At 38.6% G+C, this 25,907-nt stretch overlaps 1 protein-coding gene across 2 annotated transcripts in view; it reads left to right on the top strand.

Moving 5' to 3' along the window:
• LOC124155659 (glycogen debranching enzyme) overlaps positions 1–25,907 on the top strand; it is a 62,746-nt gene that overhangs the window by 29,790 nt on the left and 7,049 nt on the right. For both annotated transcript variants that reach the window (XM_046529680.1, XM_046529671.1), the window contains exons 10-22: positions 1,002–1,131; positions 2,724–2,847; positions 3,146–3,411; positions 4,081–4,236; positions 8,774–8,979; positions 9,907–10,116; positions 10,971–11,197; positions 12,004–12,093; positions 13,664–13,841; positions 20,386–20,739; positions 23,025–23,262; positions 23,596–23,743; positions 24,348–24,566. In XM_046529680.1, the coding sequence (XP_046385636.1) occupies positions 1,002–1,131; positions 2,724–2,847; positions 3,146–3,411; positions 4,081–4,236; positions 8,774–8,979; positions 9,907–10,116; positions 10,971–11,197; positions 12,004–12,093; positions 13,664–13,841; positions 20,386–20,739; positions 23,025–23,262; positions 23,596–23,743; positions 24,348–24,566 (2,546 nt within the window). The remainder of the gene's footprint in view (positions 1–1,001; positions 1,132–2,723; positions 2,848–3,145; positions 3,412–4,080; positions 4,237–8,773; positions 8,980–9,906; positions 10,117–10,970; positions 11,198–12,003; positions 12,094–13,663; positions 13,842–20,385; positions 20,740–23,024; positions 23,263–23,595; positions 23,744–24,347; positions 24,567–25,907) is intronic.

Here is a 25,907-nt window from a genome sequence, read left to right as displayed (position 1 = left end):
TGCCGTGTGCTCCCGAAAGCGAGATGCGCGTGGAAAAATGGTGAGGAGGGAGAGTCGCAATTTTTGCCCTGACTGTAATGTGGGTGTTTCAAAGTATACCACACAAAAATAGACTTTAAGTTTATATAATATTTTACCGTTTCAAATTTGGAGTTTATATTAATATTTTTCTAACTCCATCGTCTGTTTTTATAGTGAGTAATTTTTGTGACTATATTTATTGTGAAATATTTTACTTGATTTTTATGCAAGAATACATGAAATTTTAAAAAAAGTGATATAATAAGAGTAAATTTTAAAATAAATGACTTCGTAAAACACTTAAATGAATGTTTTTTATTTAATATCTACCTGTAAATAATTAAAAAACGTAATAAAATAATATGACATTTTTTGTGATATTTGTTGAGAAATATCCGTCAGTGAAGGGGTTAATGAAATAGGAAAATTAAAGTCTGAGAATAAACATCATGAAATGGCAAAATGAAAGTCACAGTTCACGAAAAAAGTTCAAAGGCCACTTTGGATGCGGCCATCTCCTCTAATGAGAGGATGGTGACTCAGTGGGTTCGTATGCAGTGTGTTGGTTGGCCTCTAATCAAAAGGCTCCTGGGTTGAATTCCTGGATGAAGCTGTCATAACTCCCCCCGCTCCCCAAAAGTCACAGAGTGCAAGTTGACCCTCCTTACCCTGAATTTGTGGAATCCAAATGCCTTTGGCTTAGTCTGGGGTGGGCTCTATCTTCACCAATTCATTCGAGCCTTCAGGTTGAAGCACTGGATGAGTGAGATTGCCTTCAAGTAAACTTGCTATTTATTTCATTTTTACAATTAGGACCATATATAAGTATCCAATGGGACGACTTGCTCAAGGCCTCTTTAATGTTTCAGCTAGTATTTTTTTTCATTTTTATAAGCAATAGCTTCAGGCATAACTATATGGAAGCTAATGATTTTCATAATAGAAACAAGTTATTTTTCATTGTGATTCGTTATTTTTAGGTATGGTGACAAACCTGAGGACTGTCCATATTTATGGCAGCACATGCGGGAATATGTGGAGCAAACAGCTCGCATCTTCCATGGCGTGAGGCTGGACAATTGCCATTCAACACCCATCCCTGTTGCTGAGGTTAGCTGAAAGTTCATTTTTTTTTTTTTTTATTTTTTTATTGGTATTGGGATTGGGATTGAAAGTTCATTTTTTAAATGCATCGTGATAGTATTTTATGACACTGTTATTACCTATTATGCAATAACGAAATCTTTATGGGTACTACAGATTGATTTGCAATTTTCCACTTCAGAAAAAAATTTTATGAGGAGACTAGTTTCAATACACTACATATACAATTTGTTTTAAATTATACATTGTGTGGAAAAAGTGGAAAATGGCGAATTAGTCTGTTCCACGTAATGGAACTGCTCTACTATATAACCCTTAGTACCTCAACTTATAAATCTTGCTAGTTTAACATGTGTGCTGCAAAGTTAAATGCCCCTACCGTGGTTCAGACTGTTGTGGGCCACGGTAGGTCCACCTTCTCACCACGACCACTCGGTAGTCTCCCACTAATGGGAGGGGTACAGGGAAGGAAGTCCTTTATCGTGAAGCCCACCCAGCACAGTGCCTCTAGAATGTGGCATGTGCACTCGCTGCCAAATTAAAGGCATGGCACATTCATTGCTGGGTCTTGGTGCTGCTGATTTCTGATACATCTGTTACCTCCTGGGAATCAGACTGAGGCCAGTATGAAATACATTCACCTGGGAATCTCAGGTGATACATACCATTTTTATCGGCTTAAGATGCCACACTTCATTCTGAAGTGACCTCAGCTAGTGGCATCATTTAACTCACTGAATGTGTGTGTATGACAAAGCAAGCTGATGGGTCTGCTCCAAACATAAGTGGTGGACTGAGTTGTGAATGGTCATTTCACGTCGTGCCATCCAGTCTGGTAAGTGTTTGACTCACATGTGGCTTACATTCTGCCCTTCCGCAAACCTTGTTGGGTGGTGTGTCCCTCCAGTAGGTCACACGTAATACTCACAACCCCAAAATGAAGAAATTAGCCATTGCGGGTTGTTAAAGTCAGGTGTGACCCATGGGTGGTGCAGAGAGCGTGTTAAACTGTCTGATAGGAATCTTGAGTACCTGCAGATGAAAAGGATTGGGGTAAATTTTATCATTTGCAATTCACTTTGTTTCCCAAATTATTTCCCTTAATCCATTTCCCAGGAAAATTGTGTACAAAAGGTATTATGCAACATTTGAGAAATTTTTTGGTGGCTTGAAGACTTTGAGACCTATTTTTTAAGTATGATAATCTTGGCTGAATTGACCTTAAATGAGTTAGTTGTAGCTCCATAAATTACGGTCAAAAACCAATTGAAAAAAACCTCCCTGTTGGTGACCACTGCAGTGGACGGATTAAAAATTAAAAAGAATTGAAACTTTTCAAATCAATGGTTCATGAGTTCACGTTGTGGAATGGCGACGTGTTAGATTCACAAATAAACTTTGCTATATTCCCTACAGTATTTATTAAAACTCTACTGCTTTTGACCTCATCAGGTTATTGTGGAGAGGCGACAGAACAAAATTCTGTTCAACTAATTTAAAAAAATTGGCAACACAATTTTAGGTTTTAATTCACTTAATGTCACCTCTGCAGTGTTTCTATTGCTTCTACTCTTAATAAATATTTTACTGCCCCACAGTACCTACTTGATGCAGCAAGAAGAATTCGGCCTGATCTCTTTGTTGTTGCTGAGTTATTTACCAATTCAGACCAAAAGGACAACATTTTTGTGAATAGACTTGGAATTACATCACTTATTCGAGGTTAGCACTGAAGTATTAATTATTTTTCACTTGAAAACACATTTTTTTAACCAACCTGAGAATGAAGCAACAGTTTGATGCTCTCCTTGCTAAAGTGTAATCAATGCATGAATCACATCAGAAGATGTTATTCTGTTAAGAATGGTTAAGTTACTTTTTGACAAAGTTTTGAGGTTTGATACTTAGCATCGAATCTCAGAACTTTGTTTCTAAGTGTTATTCATGCACCATCTACATAACTCCTGCCTATTGTTCTTGCTGTGGTCATTTTTTGCTCACCTTCTTTTCTGTTCTCTAGAGGCAATGTCTGCTTGGGACCCTCATGAGCTGGGACGTCTTGTGTATAGATATGGAGGTGAACCTGTTGGAGCTTTTAATCTGTCCATGACCCGCCCCCTCGTGCCAGCTGTTGCCCATGCCCTCTTCCTTGATGTGACCCATGACAACCCCAGCCCAGTGCAGATGCGATCGCCCTATGACTTGCTGCCCTCTGCTGCGCTTGTAGCATCAGCATCTTGTGCCTCTGGTTCCACACGTGGCTATGATGAAATCGTCCCTCACCACGTAAGTTGAGCTAGCTATCCCCTACATTTTCATAATTTGGAAAGTTTAGTTTTCCTAGTCTCCAAATGATCTAATTGAAGGTTAATTCATTTACTAAAGTTTGGTTACTTTATAATAGCAATAATCCAGACTTATTGGGGCTGGAAGAACCCTCTCTATCTTGAAAAACTCTCTTTCTGATGAAAATCGGAAAATTAAAGGTGGTTAGGGCCTAAATTACAGTTGTTTGAATGTATGACGATGAGTTTTTCGAACTATAGTCCACCACAATCTGTTTCATCCTCCAGAAGGCTATCCCACATTGTGGCACTGCCGAAAATTGGTGATTGGTAAGCAGAAAATCAATTCTATTCAATCAGAAAATGTGACACATGGATGGATTTCAATTAGTTTGTGTAACCTGAGAGTTGAAATTAAGTATGTATTTACTCTATCTTATTCGATGTATGTATATGTAAGTTAAAAGTTTGTTAATTAGGACTTTTTTCAATGCCAGCAATTGTTTTAGAAATTCTGATTATGTTCTAGTGGATTATGATTAATTTGCTTACTATAGAGTGATATTTACATCTGTCCTACTTTTCTTGAGTTGTCAACCAGCAGTCTCTCTCCAACTTACATCGATGGTAACTTTATCTCAAATAATAATGTTTGTTATAACATTTACAGATCCATGTCGTGAATGAAGCTCGCCAGTATCCCGAATGGTTGGATGATTCTCCTACTGCAAGTCCTCAGTTTGTTAATATACATTCAGGGATAATTGCAGCCAAAAAAGCCCTCAATAAACTTCATTTTGAACTTGGAAAATCTGCATTTAATCAGGTATGCACTTTTAAATTTTGGTGGTGTTTATGTTTTTCATGCTTCCTATTTCTCGAAGAGCTTTGTAAGATTTATGAACAATGTTATGATTGTGTTTGAAGTGTGGTTGACATCTTGAAGGTAGTTCATTATCGAATGTTATATGGGTGATTTGGTTTTTCTTAAGTTTTAGATAAAAACTATGGTCACTAGTTAATGGCATATTTTTGTAACCTCTCTAATTTACTTGGAATGCTACTCTTCTGCACTTTGCTTGACCTTCCCCTCTGAGTGATTTGTATTTTACATCAATCTTTGATGTAACAATTGACTGATTTAGCCTTTATGACAATGGCATAGTTAAGTGTAACATTTATATAAGGCAATTCAAGTGGAGATTTTGCTATTGTGAAATTCATTTTTTTTCAAAGCTGTAATGCCTCTTGGTAGGTGGTGGGCTCCTCAGAGGGGGGAAGGGAACATTATCACTCAAACCAAATACCTACTGTTCTTATCAGGCTCTACATACAGTAAAACCTCTATGTAGTGAACCTCCCCAGCTAGCACATTGTAAGTCATTGAGATAAGGTGAAAGGAAGAAATAAGGAAGGCACTTCTCAAGTAAGCTTGTTATGGGTTTCTTACGGCCAGGCCGACAAACATCCAGAGTATTGGCAAAATGGATGCCAAACCTTCAGCACTTCCGTAGATGCTGTTATTATCCCATCGTTTCAGAGTGTTAATTAAGGCCTTTATGCATTAAAACAATGTTTTTATTATTGGCGCTTCTATATAATGAGGAGAAATAACATCATACCGCCATAATTTGAAAATCATTCACATTTATGAAATGATGGCGAAACGACGGTCATAAGAAAAACACAATTTCACAAGAATAGCGACATAGAATAATATAAAAATGCCGGAAGGAACATCTAATATACATATTGTAGTCATACAGTGATCAAGCCATAAATTAAAATTCATAAATGTTAAATTGTGTAGACCTTGACTAATTTCAGTTTTTCATTCCAGTTTTTCTACATAATTAAAATTTAAACTCGTAACTACTTTCTCGCATCAACTGCCGTGGTGTAGTGGTAAAAGTACTGAGCAGCAAACATGGAGGTCGTGCGTTCAGTTCCACCTGACGTTATTTTTTTTCTTTCCATCGCAAGAATTAAGTATTTGTGTTATGCTTTATATCTTCACTAGCCGGTCGCTTGCAGTCATCAATTTTTTTCTATTTACAGGAAAATCTGTTATCAGTTGTTAAGCCTTTAATTGTGTTCTAGGAAATTGAAGTTGAAAAACAATGATCAAGCATTCACTTTGCCTTTTAGTGTTGATTGTATTTTTGGAGTTAATGATCATAAGCAATGGGATCTGAGAACCATCCATTAGTTGCTGTTTGGAGGTATGATCATGGATCCAGGAAAGTAAGAAATTAAATTGTCAGACTATGCCACACAGTTTCATTGCACTTGAGGCAACTATATCATGATGCTGTTTTAAGATCATGTAGCACAATCATGCCCTGGTTCCATCTGCGTTGTTTGGTAACCTCAGAGCTCTCATGAAGTCAAACTGGCCTACAATCATGAAAATGCACTGGTGAGCGGTGGCAATTGCGTGCAGTGCAGGCAGAGAAGGCCGCAACTCCAATTCAAATAATTTTATTGCTTGTGTGTGCATGTGACTAACGAGATGGTCCCAATAGACTACCTTGGAGGTTATTCCATTGCTTCCATTCCCTTCAGCGTGAAATCGTGAGTCACCGTATAAAATTCCAGGTCATCTTTCAGTTTTGCGGTGAACTCTTGTCACTGCCTCCTCACAGCTCTGAAAATGTGAAGATTTGGTACATATCTAGTTACACGAGAACAATGGAAACTTGTTTCATCCCTCCCCCTTTCTCTTTGGCTCCCTGCTTTTGGAGGCCATTTGGGGCATTATTCACCTCTTGGGCCTAAAGGTGTATATTAATGACTTTTGGCAATTACTATTACATATATCACAGTGCATGTATGTACTTGATAATGACCTAACGGTTGTAACACGCACTACGGTATGCAATAAACTTGCGGAAAAGCCAATTCCTTTTTGTTAACTCAGAATGACCCTCCATTATGTCTCGCCTGCCTCAGTTACTTTCTTGTGGTTTCCTATTGAAATTGTAAGACTGGACAACATTATACTCGATAGGTAATCCTGCATGCGCACTATCATTTAAACTGAAATTAATTAATGAGTTCATCAGAATTGAACAATTTTGTGCTTCCAATCAAAGGCTGTTGTCCAACATCAATGAATTTTACAAACCAAAAAGGCTTAAATTACTGAGGTTATTGCTAATGTTTGATGAAAACATCCGTTGCCAATTATCAATACATATGGCCTGACTGACTATATGCTGCTAGCGTGTGGGACCCTTACGAAACCCATAGGACTTATAGCTGAAATCAATGGAGTACAGGGCAGCCAGATTCTTGATTTGTCAGTGTTAGGATGAGGATTTATAGAGGAGCGTGCAGAAAATTATTGCAAATTATTGTAATGAAATATTAATCATATGCACAAGATTCTAAGAATGAGACCAAACATGATGTCCGAATTTCGGACATTACTTAAGCTTGTTAAGCAAGGAAATACATACGTACACATATAGTTGTCCCAGAAAAATTATAAATGGAAGTGGAATGAGGAATTTAAGGGGGAAGAGCTCAGTGCTCCTTAACTCAAGAAAGGTTCCCTGGCTTGGAGCAAAAGTTTCAAGTTACCTGAGAACAAAGGGAAGTGGTTTCTTTCAGAGAGTCCCCCCCCCCCCCCCCTGCCCCTTCTCACCAGCAGGACTCTCTTCACGCTACCTGCCTCGCTGCTCTTTGAAAGCTCTTCCCTGCTTTTTGAACTGGGCTGCTCGCTCGCATGAGTCACCTACTGTGCTCTTGAGTGACTAACAGTAACCTTCTGCAATTAGTGTTTTACCTCCATAAAATTTCAAAATTAGTAATATTCCCCAATCGTAAAAAAGGTTGAGACCAAACACAGTGCATTTCTAACATTATTTAATATTTTGAGCGTGATATTTATCGACGAATCAAGAAATGGCTTTGTTTACCTCTCACAGGAAAAACTAAGAAATTAACACCTTAAAAACATCTTCCTTGATGTTGTTCAAGCATCGGTGCAATTTTCATTTCCCCGCACCTGACCCAATGATTCAATTATCTCAGTATTTAACCGTAACAAGAACTTAATCCATTATTCTGTATTACTCCAACAGATAAATACAAAGATTTTTAGTTAGAACAAGGATAGACCATTATTCAACTCTGTCCGAACTGAACTATCTTCAAAGAAACATGCATTGCATGAGTACACTCAAACAAGATGAGATGGACTGGAAACACAAACTACATAAGTCACATAGCTTGCCAGACTTTTTCCTTGGAAGCAATGACATCACAAAATAGCAAGATTGTGCTTGTCCCGTGGCACCCTCCATGTTCGTGATGCCCTCTCCAGAGTCTCATAGCTTCAAAGGCCGTCGGAGCTCATTCCTTCTCTGCACTGCCCCTCTCCTCTCTATGCTACAGCTCTTCACTTCTTCCTTTCACTTTCAGAGGTTCTTTTCCCCAGCATTACTGCAGCTTGAGTGTGCTGTTGAGGCCTTCACTCCTCTATGTTGCTTCCTCCTCTGAGAGCCCTTCACTCCGACACAGAGAACATAATATCAGAGCCACACTATATTTCCCGGTCCGATAGAAGGGATAAATTAACAGAGATGCTTTGCCGAACGGATAGATATAGGAATTCGCTTTTCTCCCAAACCATAAAGGACTTAAATAAATGCTAGTCCCAACTTCGTTTGAGCACTTCATTTTTTTTTTAGCTGTAAACGGCTGGTGCCCTAACACCCCCTGCCACATGCCTTTTAGGCGGCTTGCGGGGTATTATGTAGATGTATGTTAACTCTATCTTGTTGTTAGGGCCTAAGTGGTGGAGATGTGTATCACTTCAGACAGGGGTGCAGCTAGGAATTAAGGCTGGGGGGGTTTTAGGTGCAACTAATGTGTGTGTGTGGGGGTATGGAATACCCACCAGGATAAACGGTAGGTGGGAGATTAATAAATTGTGGAATTTTAAAGATAAATGGTTCAAAATGGTGAGTTTTATGGCTTTCTGTGGGATATTTTATTCATCCTTACACTATTCTATTAGTAATATCAATCCAATTAAGTAAAATGGATTAAACTTAAAAATTTCTCTGAGCTCTGGGGGGGGGGGGGGTTTAACCCCCAACACCCCCCCCTTGCTGCGCCACTGACTTCAGACATGGTTTTTCTATTAAATGGTATTGTGAGGTTTTTCTTTTAAATATTTGTGGTTAAAGCATGAAATTCTCTTAGTTTTGAGGTGTTCTCTGCATTTACTGAAATCTTATTTGTTTACTTGGTAGTTTTTTTCTCATTGGAATTGTCTTATAATGATTTGCTTTAAATATTTAAATTAATTTGACTTGAGTTAAAATAAAATAATTCATTTTTCATTCTCGTAGGTATATGTGGATCAAGTGGACCCAGATGTGGTTGCTGTGACTCGTCATTGCCCTAAAACTCATCGATCAGTTGTCCTGATTGCTCACTGTGCCTTCTCAAGGGATGGTGCTTGCATGAGGGATGCATCACGCCTTGCACCCCTTAGGGTTGAGGGCACAGTTGACCGAGTAATTCTCGAAGCAGCCGTTGTCCATAAGTCTAGCAAGTGAGTGTAAATCTACCATTCCACTCACATTCTGTGGTATATTAGGGTGATGTGCTTGCTGATTACCATGTACATATTCGGCTTATTCATTACAGGAAAAAATTGAATTAATAGGATCTAAAATGTGCCTGTTTATGTGCCATGGCGCACCCTTTAGTGATTGATATTTAATTCAAGTACCTATGGTGCAAATGTGTTCAAGAGACATATCTTTGCAAAACAGGCACCCATCTTGAGAGTTTCAAAGTTAAAACATTTTTTGGAAATTTTCATTACTTTATTGCAAATTTCAGTCATCTTTGCATGTCAAGACAAGATCATATAAAACAAGATCATATATCTTTGCATGTGTTTACAGATAATATCCAAGCCTTCCACTTGCATTTCAGAATAAGTACAGTACACTGTCGTTATTACTAAGTTCATGGTTCACCAAATAACCGGAGGTTCATAATAACGAAGTTCGTATGAACATTTCTTTTAGGAATCGTCAAAAAAAGGGACCTCGTGGCAAAGATAGCCAATAACCTGACGACCCTAGGCATCAACTTTGAGCATTTCTTCCCATTTCCCCAGAACATTGCCATGCCTCCATTTCCACCCGTCAATTTCCCCCACTCTTCAGCTCAGGCTGCCAGACCAGCTCTTCAAGACAGGCTCTTTAAGTTGTGTCGCAATGATTCTCGGAAGTAGTGCCAGTGGATGTTACATTTTTTTTAGGCTTGGACTGTGCAGTATTTTTAAAATTTTGATTTATTGTGAAAGATTTTTGTCAAAATATTGTTATAATTTCAATTATTTTTGTATTATGTTCTCACAATTCTGAGTTATGCACAAATGTCTCCATGTCTTTAAGCCTGGGACTACCTATGTGGAAATGCTTGTCTTTAATGAGGGCTTGAGTAGATCTTTCACTTTCTCTGACAGGTCTGGGGGCCCCAGGTTCCGTCACTATGATAACTTTAACAAGGATCCATCATGGATAGGTGGTTTGTCCGAGTATGAAGTGGATGTGCAGGAGGACATTCCTCTCTCTGCTTCCAAGTTCCTCAAGGAGCGTGAGGGTAGCTCCGATGGGGGCATGACCACCGTCGACTTCACCCAAGAGTTCCAGCCAGGCTCTGTTGTTGCTGTCAGGTTGGTATACTCTAGTCAGAGCTCAACATTGGTGGGAGAGAAGATGCATGTGTGTAATCACAGCCTCATGAATGTTTTCACGTTTGGTTTGACGTGGAAATTCACAAACCTTGGAAAGAATTTTGAAAATTTGAATCTTCATGTCATTTGAATCTTTTGAACTCCAATCAAGAAATGAAATCCGATGACATTTTAAAATATATTTTCAACTTTTTTAATTACAACAATTTTGATATAATTACAAAATTAAAAAAAAGATATATCATATAATGCCTCAAAAATATTTCAAAAGAATTTTTCAACATTTCCTTGCTTCTTGAGAAAATTCCTAAGGGAGCTCATTACCCACAGCTAAACAGTTTGACAAAAAATCTTCATACACTGTTTCTTGTGAGTTTGGTTTAGGGTAGAAGACTTTTTGTGAGTGAGGAGTTTTTTTAAAGAAATATTACAACAATCTAGAAATTCTTTGTAAGCTATCCAAACATTTGTAAATTCATATGTATGTATTTTTGTTTTTAGACAGAGGGATATTTGGGTCAAAATGGCCAAAAAAATCGTTTTTGATGTTTCTTTAATGTTTCCATACAACAAAAATTGTGATAGATCACTTAGAATTTGGCCATTTTTCCTAAGAATCTATTTTAAATTATTTAAATGGAGATCTATGCTGTGCATTTTGGGTACATATTTCCTTTTAGTGTTTCTCTTAATCATTTTAAGCATTTAATAATTTTTTTTGTAAATATAATAGTTTAAGAATGACAAACTGAAATACTCCCCATCAATCCACTGATGTATCTTTGTGTTGTGAATGAGGAAATATGCATTGTTGAAATTCTCTCGTCATCCAGGGTGTCTCTACACCAGAAAGTCCAGCAATCGCTATTTCAGCTGAGTGAACTCATGAATGCCAAGGGACAGGGAGCCAAGGCACTAACGGCTGCCGTTGCTAAGATGAAGTTGTCTGACCTGAACAGGGCTCTGTACCGCTGCGACCAGGAGGAAAGGGATGAGGGGTGGGGTGGGGGAGCGTACAATATTCCAAACTTTTCACCTATGATCTACTGTGGTCTGCAAGGTATGTATGTAATGTGGCTGCTGAATTTTCATTGACTGAAGGAGGGTTCCCATGCATCAGCAGGGGCTACATACTGACAATAGCTGCCTTGGGCTTTAGCTATACCCATTTACCATGGCTCAAGCCTAAGATGAAATTGACCAATCCACTGATACCTATGACTTGAGCCCTAAATGTACTATTTCAGATCGCACACCATTTAGTCAGTTATTCCAATTCTTTTTTATGATGGCCTATTAGGGTGTGAGGCCAGTGATTGATTTAATTAATGCATATTTGGATACAGTTGCAGCATGGTTTGACACTGGGATCTTTAGGAATTGAAAAAAAAAATCAAGCAGTTGATAATTATTATACTGAATTTGATCCTGAATGAGCATTTTTCAAATGTAAAGCATTTTACAATGATTCTCTTTAATTGAATTGGATATGTCAACTAAAGTAAGTCATAAAAAGTAATTGGAACCTTTCTGTAAAACTTTGTTTTATCTGTGACAATATTTTTGCTTCTCGGATAAGTTATATATTCTATATAATTTGAATATTTTATTATAAAAAAAGCTTATGGATTGCAATATTTTATGCATACATATTTTGTTTATATTGTGTTACTGTAAAATCGATCATTATTATCACTTATTTCAGTGTTGTACTCACTCAAATTATCTGTTGATTTCATGGTCAAGTACGGACACAATTAGTATATGATTTTTTGATTATGTAGGTGATAGCATCCTTATAATTTAGTGGTTTAATCCTCAAATTATTATTGATTCATTGACAGGGTGTTCTCTTATATTTTTCAGGCTTTATTTCACTTCTTAGTGTGATTCGCCCCAACAATGACCTAGGCCATCCAATGTGTGGAAATATGAGAGATGGTAATTGGATGATAGGTAGGAAATAAATTTTTTATTAATTTTCACTTAAATCTGTGCTTCTTTTCATTTGGATATGCAACCATGCAATTCATTCCTAAATCTCCATCTTATTCCATTTCAATTTATGATTTGTAAGTTAGTGAATTGATGCTACACAATAGAGTATTTGCTTGAGTGAGCAAAATGTCTGGAATTTTAATAATTTGGTGTTAAAATGCTTGCTTTATTTTTACACAAATCAAATAAACACAAATTGAAAACACAATTGATAATTATTCAGGATGAAAAATTGGGAGCGACAACACATACGACTGAACACCACAAAATCCATTGCATGACTCTCTTTTTATTTTTTTGCCACCAAAGAGGAATACAGTGGAACCTCGTTAAAGCGAGTACGGGATATAGCGACACCCCCGCTATTACGAGAGATAGCCGATGCACCGTCAATTGACCCTATAATAAGCGTGTTAAAAAATTCGTTTTTACGAGACCCTTTCGGCGTTGGCTCTCGCCATAGCGAGGGTTTCACCGCTGGAAGACTTTCATCAAGACTCCTTAACCTCTGTAATTGCTAGCGATCTGTTAGAAATGAATTTAATGGAGTGCTCAGTCTTAAATTTATGTGGTAAACTGTCGTTCGATAAATATAATGATTGACGAAACAATGCTTTGCACGATTTTTATTCAGTGCGGTGCTTATAAATTGTTTTAATAGTCAGTCGTTATTTGAGTAAGGAAATTTAGTGATGCAAAAAAACATCGCCTTTCGTCTGGATTTATGCTTACGTTTATCGGATAGATGTTTATCTGTCGCCGCACCACTCCTGTTCCTGTATATCTGTTCGCAACAGGTATATTGGCAATTATTTGCTCCACCTCCGGTAAAGCGACAATTCGCTATAGCGAGTGTTTATTAGTGTACCGTGGGGTGTCGTTATATCGAGGTTGCACTGTATGTTGTTTGCTATTATTTGACTCCCCTGTTGTCCTCTCATCTTTGTTGTTTTCACCCGTCGTCAAGGAGAGTTTCTCCCATTAATCTCATTTTAAAGAAAATGTGTAAGGGACCGTAACCATTTTCTTTAACAACCCTTTGAAACTCAACTATTAAACTTTGACAATACCACTTAACAATTTTATTCCATTTCCTTCCTCAACATATCCCGCCTTCCCTTCCTACAATCAAAGCCCCATTGCCTTCGAGTTTGACCTTTCCTTATTTTTTCTTTTGATTCTATGAATTACTCAGAGACTCAAATATTTCATGCGTCATCAATCGTTCGACGGGGTACAAATCGACATTATAAATTCTACAACAGGAGATTTAGAATTAGCACATTGAGTGTGAAATCTATCATGCTCTACTTCAATCTTCCCTTATAGGCGTCCACGCCTATTTCGTGATTTCTAATTCTCATTGCTTTAATCGATAAAATTTGAATGCTTATTTTGCTGTGGAAAAATCAATTGTGTGGTGATGGAAAACTCTTTGTTCAAATGTTATTTCAATGCCACCTGTGCCAATGAAATAATTGTTGGTTCTCTCTGTGTGCTCTTCAACTTCCTCATTGAATGGGGGTAGACTACGTGTGGCAACGCCTGGAGAAGGACGAGGGCACTAAGGAACTGGCCCAGTGGCTGAAGGAGGCCGTCACTCCCCTCAAGGAAATCCCACGCTACCTCATACCATGCTACTTTGATGCCCTTCTCACGTTTGTCTACAAGTGCCTCCTCGAGAGGTCATGGTCCCTAATGTCCAGGTGAGGCAAGGAAACCATGGCTGCTTATTTATCAGCATGGCTCCAACCATTCCCACCCTTCATTTTTTTAAAATGAATATTCAAACAAATCTATTATCATGCTTGAAGCCTTCAGAAACCTTTGAGTAAAACCTCAAAGTGCGAGGTGGCCCTTCTACTGTGAATGTGTGACATTGACATGCCGGTAGCAATGTCTGGGGAGAGCTCTATCCTAAACCAACCTTCGAGTGGAATCAGAGTGTGAGAATGCTGTAAAATCAGTGGCATGATTAAAAATGCCAAATGAAGCTACATTTATTATCTATTTATTTCTAAATTTTTCGAAAGAAATTTGATGAGTTGATGAGGTACCATTTTTTAATCGAGTACCTACATCTTTGTCAGTTATGGTGACGTGGTCTCACTAGATGGTCCTTTTGGGGGGGTAGATTATGTGAAATACAGATGTCATTCTTTCCTTACAATATCCTCTAATCGCGTGTATTTATGAAGCAACCTCATACCTCACCTCTCGTTTCAATGGAAGTATTTGACGTGTACTCACGTAATAGTGGTGTTTTTCTTAGGCTTTCTCGCTAAACTTAAGTACCGTATAAGCTCGTGTAAGAGGCGCACCTTTTTTTCCCAGATATTGCAGCCGAAAATGGGGGTGCGCCTCTTACACAAACTTCTTATCTTCCCCCCCTCCCCTTCACCGGTTGCCAGTTCAAGGGGAACTGAGTGGCCTTGGTTTTCAGCGTGAGTCAGTCATCTGAAACCCTGGGTCAAAATCAAGCGGCAGGCAGGGGAGTTTCTCCCTTACTGACGTATTTTTAAAATGCTCCTGTTTGAATTTCTTGCAAGCATCGCGCCGTCACGTCGGTACCCCAGAGGTGAACATTGAAAAGATCGCGCGGGGTGATTCGCTCCGGAGCGCGCGCTAAATTTATTGCCACGAGTGGGCATCCCGCGGCATTTATACTGCATATAGTAATATTGGTGTCAAAACCTGCGGTTGAAAAAATTCGAACGAGTGTGCTCATTGTTGGACTTAATGGTGGATAGAAGAAATCGGAAATGCTTATAAGTGAAGAGCGCTGAAGGAGAGGTCGAGGGGAAGAGGGCTCCCTCCCCTCCGTATTTAAAGCTACGAGCGGAGGAGCAAGGGAAGAACACGTCCGATCTTGCATGTGACGTCGTTGCCTTTAAAGCGAAGGGGCGAAGGCGCAGCAATGTGATATACGCAGTTTGCGTTGCCTGAGTTTCCAGTCCGTCTCGTCTTGTTTGAATGCGCTTATGCTACGCTTGTTTCTTCCGAAATTGTGCTGTTTGGACTATGTTGAATATTAGTAGCCTTATTTTAGCTATACATCTTTGTGTCAATCAATTAGAGCTCAAAAAACTTAAATGCTGTAAGATATACGTCGCGTTAGGTCTAACTCTTTTTAGAACCTCGTGCGTGTCATACAATTGCTGAAAGATATCGAGATATCTTCGAGCTCAGAAGGTGACTCACGTAGCATTTGACCTCCAGAAACTCGGGGAATTGAACCTGGTGGACCGAAAAAGGTCAGTTGGCGGAATGGGGTAGGGATGAAACACGTTTCCATTGTTCCCCTGCAACTTGATATTTTCCTGTGGAGTCTCGGAAAGGAAAAAAACGGCAGAGGCATTAGCTGATGGAGAGCCGAGTGTAGTTCCGTTAGGCCCCTTGCACACACACCGATTTTGGACGGCCGGTAAAATATTGGCCGATATTTTACCGGCGAAGCGATGCTTGCACACACGCCGGATTTTTACCGGTCAAACGATACGTTCCTAAGTTTTTGAGCCGGCGTCTGCGATCCACAGTGACTATAGCCGGCAGCTAACCGGCATTTTGCCGGTGCCGGCGTGTGGTCGGTACGTGTGCAAGCTCCAATGCTCTCCCATTGTTCACTATTGGAATGTGGACGGCCGATATTTTACCGGCCGTCCAAAATCGGTGCGTGTGCAAGGGGCCTTAAATCTACGACGTGGTTATTATCCTACGGCGCTGAGATTGCCCCGATTGTTGTTCAATCTCTTGGGAAAGCTCATGCCATTTGCCTGTCGTGTTTTGCCTTAAAATTTTCCACGGCTGCAATTCTATTGCAATACTCCTGCGAGAGATTTTAAACAAAATTGTTCGTGAGTAGGACAAGCAACGTAGAGCGATGGCGTATGCAAAGAGAGGATCGGAACTCTTTCTACTCCCTCTTGTGCCGCCGCAGTTATCAAAATGTCCTCTTTCAAATAGTACTGAAAGAAGACATTTCGATAACTGTCGAAATTCCAGGCATACGTCTGCAACACCGCACGAAAGGATAAAAAAAATGTCGCAAAATTCTTTTTCTTTATAGCTTCGATCCTCAAAATAGGGGTGCGCCTCTTACACGTGTGCGCCTCTTACACAAGCTTATTCGGTATTTTTCTCTGATGATGGTGTCACCCCCTATTTATAAAACACAATTTTCAGAAAAACCTGAAGATTTTAGGTGATTAAGGTATTTAGGGCTTATATTGCTCTATTGAATAAATTTATAATTGGAGTAAAACGTATTCTTCCTAATTTGTTAAATGAATGTACATAAATTTTTAGAAAACTTGACATCACTAAATATTTAAAGACTTAGACTCTAAATATGGAATTATTTTGGATTCTTTCTGTATAGAAGTCGATTATTATATTATGTGGTGAGCAGATAATGTATGTTGTGCTGACGAATCACAGCTAAGAAGCATTGATCTTTTTTTCTCGAGGTGGTTTTCTTGGAAAAAAAAAGTTGAAGAGAGATGTGCTACTTTGTATCGGTGAGGCTCAAATGAGCAGCAAAAATATGGGATCTTGTAAAGAAAGATTTAATCCATGAATTAAGTAAAATACAAAGAAAAGAGGTGCAATCGGTCAGAAACTGCCACAGGCAAACTGAGCATGTTACGCATCTTGTACGTGTTCTGAAGCCACTAGAGACTCGAGGGGGAGGTACTGTGTGCTAGGCTTGAATTGCTAGAGCAGTTGAGAACGGACATATCTTAAAGAGATCAGAGCACTTCATCTTAGAATTATTGGTTATTTGGTATGATTTGGATGAATGTATATCTTCTTGTACTTGAAATACTTTTACTTTACTTTTTACTTCTTCAAATGACGTGACACACATTTTATGTGAGCTTCAATGTATGGGTAGATATTAGTGATGGGTCGGTTCGATTCCTCGATTCTTCGATTCCTCGATTCTCGGCCAAGAACCGGAATCGAAAATGAGTACTTGCCAAGGCGAAAAATCGATTCCGATTCCAGTAGTACTTCAAACAACAAAATATACGACCGCTTTTCCAATAGTCATTTGAATTTTCGCGCCACGTAATCGTAATAACAAAACACATATCTTCTTGGGATGTACGAGTACTCAAAAATTCGAGTCGATCGAGTAGTTGGTACTCGACTCGAGCGTTTCGAGTCGCATTACGAATGTTGAGTCGAGTAGTTAAGGTTACAGAGCTTTCGAGGCTAGTAGGTCCAGCAATCTGCCGACAGGGAGCGCTATCATGAAACTCGTGTAATAATGCAGTTTTTAAAGCCGATAAGTCATTCTAATGCCTTGGCCTGGTAGTTTCAGCTTGCTGAACACACAATAGTTGTCGACGTGGGCGCCGAATACCTTTACGCGTTTACGCCAGCCGCGGCGGCCGATCGTCTTCCTACCCGGCGCACACCAGTCCGAAATCGGAAAAAGCTGGAATAAAGTCCAAAATGACCTTTTTGGGGATAGAGACTTGAAACTCAGCGTAAATACTCATAAATCATTACCAAATATTGATTTATATGCCATTTTACATAAATACGAACCTTTAGTGAGATACAGAGGTGCAAACATGACCAATTTTTCAATGCCACGCGATATATCGTTTTTGCTCAAAAAATCTTTGAATTTATCCAAGTGGTTTTGCGTTGGTGTGAGTTTTATGGAATAAAAAACACAATATTCCTTTGATCTGGTGCTTTGGCTATACTCTTGAAGATTTTGGCTCTCATCTGTCGGGTTTTAAGGCCTGTTTACACGGTGCATTAACAAGTACGGGTTAATGTATAAATGTATGAACGCGAGAATGAACGCCAAAATGCACCGTGTAACCACCCAACTTGTGCGAATGCATGCACAGAAAATAGAACCTGTTCTAATTTGGTTCATGCATTCGTACATGCTCCGTTCCGGTCCACAAAAATCATTCACGCAAACGTACATTAACTCGTACGTGTTAATGTATCGTGTAAACAGGCCTTTACAACGCAAAATGGCCGACCCGTTTTTCACGTGAAATTTGACATACAGTAGACATTATCTTTCGTTTACGAAAAATATAACTCGGAAAATTTGATCCACAATATAAAGTAGAGATTTCTAAAGAGTACTAATAAGAAATCTTGAAAAAAAAGTTTGCGACGAAGGAAATAAGAGCGATTTTTCAATCGCGCGTCAAGGCTGAGCTACACGCTGCGGAACTTTAAGGCTCGGTAACTGAGGCCGATTTTTCAAGTTTTTTAAAACATTAGTCTTGAAAATCGTCATTTAAAGCATAGATAATCGTCTTCATTGACTTAAAACACTAAACTGAGGATGTTAAAAAGGATTATGTATAGATCGACTAGACCATTGAACGCATTACTCGAGTGAAAATATGTACTAAGGATTGGATATTTTTCGGATCCATCCCACGCATAAGAAATATGCCTCGGGTATTGAAGTAAAGTGAAGAGGTTAAGTCAGCATGCTTAAGAGAGAGAAAAATGAACTGTTTCCGTGAAAGGCAACAACCGATACCCTTTTTCTCTTTCCACCTTCGCCGAGGTGAGTCGCGCGGTAGGGGGAGTTTTCACACCACAAGACTCTTTTAGCATTTTTTATTACTGCGTCCGTCCGATGTGATATTCATTTGTAGCGTTTAGTTTCTTTCTTGAACTTAAAAAAAGCAAGAGATTTTAAGGTTGATTAAATGACGTGAGAAGTATAGCATTTTTTTTGACACTACAAAACTAAAGTTTAGTTCTATAGTTGTTCGCTTCGACCACTTGAATTCCATGAAGATTCAAGATCCAAAAAAATCGTTGTTATAATTTTTAATAAAAATTCCAGTCTCCGAAATCTTGCAACAAAAGGCAATTTTCTGCAGGCAGTAATACTGTAACATGGAGACGTCAAAACCTGCTGGCTGAGCATGTAGAATAATTGGTTTTTCTGCTTGAGAATTTGAAAGGGACAAATATTACATGATTCATATACATAGTATGTAATCTTTATTACAGCTATGAAAATTTCTGTACTCAGGGCTCTCCCTTGTAGTTTGGATATATATATATATATATATATATATTATATATTATTATATATTATATATATATATATCCAAATAATAATAAATATATTATATATATTATATATATATATATCCAAACTACAAGGGAGAGCCCTGAGTACAGAAATTTTCATAGCTGTAATAAAGATTACATACTACGTATATGAATCATGTAATATTTGTCCCTTTCAAATTCTCAAGCAGAAAAACCAATTATTCTACATGCTCAGCCAGCAGGTTTTGACGTATATATATAATACCTATCATGTAACACCACTTTCAGGTATGTTCTGTTTTGAAATTTAGCTATTATATTTTAATTACATAGTAATTATTTGAAAGATGCTTTTGTCAACTGACTCTTTCACAGAGTAATATTTTTTAAAGTGGTTTTCTTGTTGCCTGGAATTAAGTGATATTTTTCTTGGAGCCTATGGCATCAGAATCGATGGAATCGGTATCGGTAGAATCGGAATCGAAATGTCATAATCGGAATCGATAAAATTTTGGAATCGACCCATCACTAGTAGATATGCAAGTTACTAAAATAAATACTGATAGAAAACAACTTATTTTGAAATCTTAATTGATTCTCCAACAAGAATCGCACTGCATCTCCAGATTCAGCGGAAATGGTAAAATGAGAAAGATGCTTTGCCAAACAGATTGGCATAAGAATTTGTTTTCTTTTCAGATTGTAGGGCGTAAATAAAAATTAGGCCATGATCAAAACACTCTCAAGATTCACTTTAGTTTCTCATCCAGATCAACAGCTGGTATCCCCCACCTCTCACGTGCAGGTTGTAGGGTTTTATGTTATGTTTATGTCAGTTAAGATGAAGGTGTCTCGCATTTTAGTTTACTAAAATAACTTAAAAGTATGTATTAAAGAAATTTTATTTGAGCTTATTTCAGTGTAACTACCAAAATCTAAGTCTACATTAGGTGCTGTATAGTTGCATTAAAATAAATTTGAAATTACATATTTTTAATACTGAATTGTGGTGTAAATGTTTAGATGATCATTTCTGTATTTATTTTTATGCTGGTAATTTGCCATATAATTAATTTGAAGATTATAATTCATTATTTATGCATATTTGAGATGGAGCTTCAAAATTGAGTGAATGTATCTATGTTTTCTCCATCTGCAACGTATTAAGCAGACTGTATTTCCCGCTCTTTCCAGCTTCATTGTGGGTGGATCAACGTTTGTCCGTGGCCTTGCTTTGGGTTCTGTTCAGTGTTGTGGGCTGGTGAAGTCCGCCCCTTTGCCAGTGCTCTCTCCTCGCATTGCCCCCCCTCATCCCCCGAAGCACTTGGTGCTGAAGCGGAGGGCCAAGGGGAAAGAGGGGGAGCTTCCCGAGGGCGAACAGCAGCAGCAGCAGGAGGAGGAGGAGGAGGAGGTGGAGGAACAAGCGTGTGCCACGTTGTCTGCAGGGCTTCCTCATTTCTCAACGGGGTACATGCGTAACTGGGGCCGAGACACATTTATATCGCTGAGGGGTCTCCTGTTACTCACTGGGCGCCATGACGATGCCAGGTGGGTGCACCCTCGTTGTTTTATTTTTTATGTTTTCCCTTACTCATTCAAAGGCACATAAAAAACTTGGTAATAATGCATGCAAGGGATGGTTTTTGATATAAACATCAAGACTGTAACATCTCTCCCTAAAACCATAGATAGAAAAAGAATCCATCAAATATAAGCTCACAAAAATTAATATGTATTCATATGCATTTGCTTCTGAACGTGGAACTTCAGTAAAAATGGATGATTATTGGATGGATGATTACGAATGGATGATGATGCAAATTAGTATCTTTTCAACCTTTTATATCTCTTGTAATTCATGCCGAGGAAATCACTGTAAAAGAGAAAGACCAGTTTTTCACAAATTAGTGAGCAACAATGCCAGTAGCACACAGTGTGACAAATACATCTCTTATTAATTATATGCACTTTTAGTTTTCTGTGGCATTCAGGATCCTCTTATTAATCAATGCACTCGCAATTTTATTTATTTTTATGTAATAATTTTTCAATCATTATTTATTTGCATGACACAATGTTGATGTACCTTTCAAAAAAATTTTGATGGAATGACACCTGTACAGTATGGCGGATCGGAAAAATCGAAAATCGATCGGCGAGCGGGGAGGGGACGCGAGCGGCAGTCACCCAAAATCCATTTAGTCACAGATGTCAGACAATACCGGAATATCCTAAGTTCTATCTTAAGTGCATATCCTAAGTTCTCATACCTTTATAGCCACTTGAAAGGCCTCTTCATAGACCGTATTCTTCTTTCCTGCATTCTCGGATCTAAAAATATTTCATAACTTCTCTAAAAGTTGGTAACATCGATTTGTTTAACGCCGACGGGGCACCAAATAAGGGACAAGTTGTCTCATTATGTATCCTTTTTGATCTTCCACCATCTTCCGATTTATATTATCAAAGATGAACGCCCTCCTAGCAGCACACGCGGGATGAATTTTGCTGTGTTCGAGGTGTGGGCGGGGGAGAAGCGAGCGGGGAGGGGAGGGGATCGGCCTACTGCTCTTGTATCAGCAACGCTGCACGGGTGTTGAAATATTTTCTTCGCAGACTCAAATTTGCCATTTATGGCTAAATGGTAGAAGATACGTCAAAATGCACAAAATATTTTGTCCTATGTGGGCAGTAACTCGGCAAAATCTATGGGGAATGACCATAAAATATTATATTTTTAGAATTTTGACATTCCCTCCCTAAATTGCATTTGAGCGAGTGTCAGGGGTTCACCTAGAGGTCTCAAATTTTTCAGGCCTTTTTTTTTATCGGTCCCACAACTTTTTTTCATTGGGCCAGATGGATTTGAAAAAAAATCGATTTGTCTACTACTCTACAGTCCTTTAATACGAGCATCCAACTTACGAACTTTCAGAGATATGAACATTAAAAAAATTTGAGCGTGACCTAACTTTTGAAATTGGTGCCTTTGGAGTTGGCTGAAGTGACAGGGTGTGGGGTAAATGAACTCGCACTTCAGGCTTGACATGTTTGTGACGAATTCTTAGTGAAAGTGAACGTTTAACCTTATACATATCTTATAATCTTTTTGAATTTTGAATTATTCAAAAACAAATATGTATTTCCTAATTTATAAGAATTTTGAAACAGTTCAAAATCTTCTAGTTTTCGTGATGATGAGTCAGCATAGACCTGTGGATGACGGATGCCATGAATTATGTGGAGTGCATACAACTTTTCATAAAGATCCAATATCTGTAATATTTTCATCAATTCTCAAGAAATCATTTTTGTTTCTGATATTATTTAAAAATCATTTTTCTGTTCATGTCCTTTGTAAGTTGAACTCACTTTCCTTCATTATGCTAGGTTGCTGGTCACCTTTATCCCCTATAAAACTGCTTTAACGTTTTCATACCTTTCGCATGCTGGCTGCGGCATTTACCCAAAATTTCTATTGCTACCTGGATATCTTGCACTTGGGCACTTTCCCTCACCATGGATTGGTGGCTTAACTCTACCAGTCCAGCCCTCATGGAAAGGGGGTGCCTCTTCTGCACAGGGGGGTCCCTCCTGCACTGGCTGGCAGCTAGAATCGTGAACTCCCACAGCCCAAGGGTTAAAAAACACAGATTGACGACAATCTTACATAGTTAACTGCACATCTATGCATCTCTGCCTTTTAAGTTTAAATCCAATGCATGGATCTCTTTACTCATCAAATTTGTTTATCTAATTTTCATTCAAATATTTCTTCTGTGATAATGTTGCAATTTTATCCTCTTGTTGATTTTCATGTCATCTTGTTGCAGGTACCACATTCTTGGGTATGCCAGCTGTCTGCGGCACGGGCTGATTCCAAATCTGTTGGATAAGGGGACACATGCCCGATTTAATTGTCGTGATGCCATCTGGTGGTGGCTCTATGCAATTCGTAATTATGTGGAAGACGTGCGTGGTGGAGAAGCAATCCTGCAAGACGTTGTTTCCAGGATATTCCCCACTGATGATTCTCCACCCATTGCAGATCCAGATTCCAGTTGTGCCGTGGTAATATGTTGGAGATATTACTTTAGACATTTCTTTTGTTGTGCTGTTATTCAGTTTACTTTGACTTATGGTAGTAGTGGCTTGTATTGGGTTGCAAACTCTTACCACCAGTAAGTCCTTTCCATTTACACGATGATAAGAATCAGGGTAAACTGGGGAAATATGGAATTGTCAGGAAAATTTGATCAGTGCTCAAGTTTTCATGAGAATAAAATAATTTTAGGTTATTATCTACTGGTAAGGAGAAAATTATTTCATTTTTTACAAACTATCAGTTATGTGGCCAGTTAAAGGATTTTAACTGATCGTAACCTCTCGTGTGACATGATGTAGGAAATGCGGCTCTGTGATGTGATGCAGGAAGCCTTGAACATCCATTTCCAAGGACTCAAGTTCCGAGAGCGTGGAGCAGGGCGAAAAATAGATGCCCACATGTCCGAATTAGGATTCAACATTGAAATTGGTGTCCGTTTAGAAACAGGTGAGTGTGTGGAGTTTCATATTTTTTCTTCCTTAGGCATTTTCACCCTCCTCCAGCGTTATTTCAGCAGCAGCATTTTCCAGTATAGAATTAGAGTCATTCATATTTTTCATTCAAATGATGTGCTGGAAGAATATTCTCATTTATAATTAGGCCTTGCATTTGTTATTTCTTTTAAGCTTTTTGGGTGTGAATTAACACTCAATGGTTGGACTAAATGCCCTTCTACTTTGAACTTATCGGCTGCTGTGGATAAATACATAATTACAAATTTTCACTGCATTACTGCAGAGCTGGCCAGATATTATTGGCCAATAAAATCTGGCCAGCTTTGTTAGGATTAGATTGGCAGTCATTCAATCATTCAACATTTCACAGTTATAATGCATCACAGGAACGAAATTGAAAGGAAAAAGGAATGTGTGAACAGCGACTCAACAGCTCCTGACTTGAATTTGACTCCAATAAAAATGCCGTGATAACACATGTTATAGATATTTCATTTATTTCTAAACATATTTATTGATATTAGATTAACATTACATACTTGTATGCCATTTGTGTAATGATGTCACTGCATAAATGCTCTTTTTTTTCTTTCAAGGCTTTGTTTATGGTGGTAACGAGCACAATTGTGGTACATGGATGGATAAAATGGGCTCGAGTGAGAAGGCCGGCAATCGTGGGAAACCAGCCACTCCTCGAGATGGCAGTGCTGTGGAGCTGGTCGGTCTCAGTGCTGCGGTAGTGCGCTGGTTGTCGGAGATGAACAAGCGTGGTCTCTATCCACACAATGGCGTGACCAGAAATGATGCCAATACTGGTGAGCAGCTGCACTCATGTATTTGTTTCCTCTTGTATCACTGTTCTTGTCAACAGGGTAGTTTCTTTTGTCAAAGAAAACGAAAGGCATTGATTGTGATTCGTTACACAGCATTAGTGTATATATAGTATACAAATTATTTGGTTTTACAAATCCCAGTTCAGACATATGGCAATGGTCAATTTGAACCGCATTTGAAAAAGGCCAGATTGGCGCCCATGCGATGCCACTCCACATGACGTCACAGGGACCTAGTTTCTATACGAGTAGATAGGAGTTTTACATCGTCTGAGATTACCAATGCATGCATAAGGCACACAGCTCAGGGAACCATCTCTTAATAATCACCTATTAAAACTGCCTAAGGTCGGAAAGTTTCCTTTGTTTGATAAGGTATTAATAATCCTTATTTAAGCCAAGCGTTACCTGCTAGCAGGGTACTCTGCTACCTACTAGCATCCTGCGTCGTATCAGCGCTCAGAGCCTCGCCCCAAGGTCACCTCACACAGTGGAAGTGGGATCCAGAATGACGTCACACGGGCTTTTCCCAGCATTCATACTTATCCGTCATGTTTTCGCGCGCTTGAAAATTTTCACTTTTCATTTAGTCGTGAAAAATAGATATCGTCATTCAAAAATCTAAGAGCGTGAAATGTGTACTCCAAGAGTAACAATCTTTCGATTCAGGCAATAAAAAAATAATAGGAAACCACCCTATTGTTATGAAAGTCTTACTGAGTGACCACTATTCTGAGCTTTTTCAAAATGAGATTACATTTGACCAGATTTCCAAGTATATTGGGATTTCTTCACTTCAGTATCTAGTATGTAATTATCGCATTATAATGATGGGACGCCAGCTGCAATCAATAGATATTGATTTCTTTGATGAATGAAACTACCCTATCGTTGAAAATTAAGTGAAGAAGGTGCACAATTGTAGATGCACAATGCATTCCGTATCTGTGAACATTGTATTCAAGATAATGCCTTTCTATGTAGATGAGTGTATGTGGAGCTTTTTTGGTTGTGAAGCAATGAAATGGGTTGTTTGTTATTAATAAGGACCGTGAAAATTGGTGAATAGATTTGAGGGAAAGAGGTGTGAAAATCAGAATCTATGAGGTGCAAATATTGCATGCCCATATAATGCTCTGGCGGTGAAAAACATATTTTGGTATTAATTATTGAAAATTGTAAAGAATCATCTGAGACACGATATCATGATTATGCATAACTGATTTTTTCTAGTCTTGTGCTGTTACAAAGGTGATGATTTGATAGCCAACCCAACCTGTGGGTATGGTAATGTGTGGGTTACCTATGTCAAATTACCTTTTT

This window comes from Ischnura elegans, chromosome 1 (assembly GCF_921293095.1).
Source record: "Ischnura elegans chromosome 1, ioIscEleg1.1, whole genome shotgun sequence".
NCBI classification, from domain to species: Eukaryota; Metazoa; Arthropoda; class Insecta; order Odonata; family Coenagrionidae; genus Ischnura; species Ischnura elegans.
Note: the sequence above shows the minus strand (reverse complement) of the source record. Positions and strands in the feature narration are given on the sequence as shown.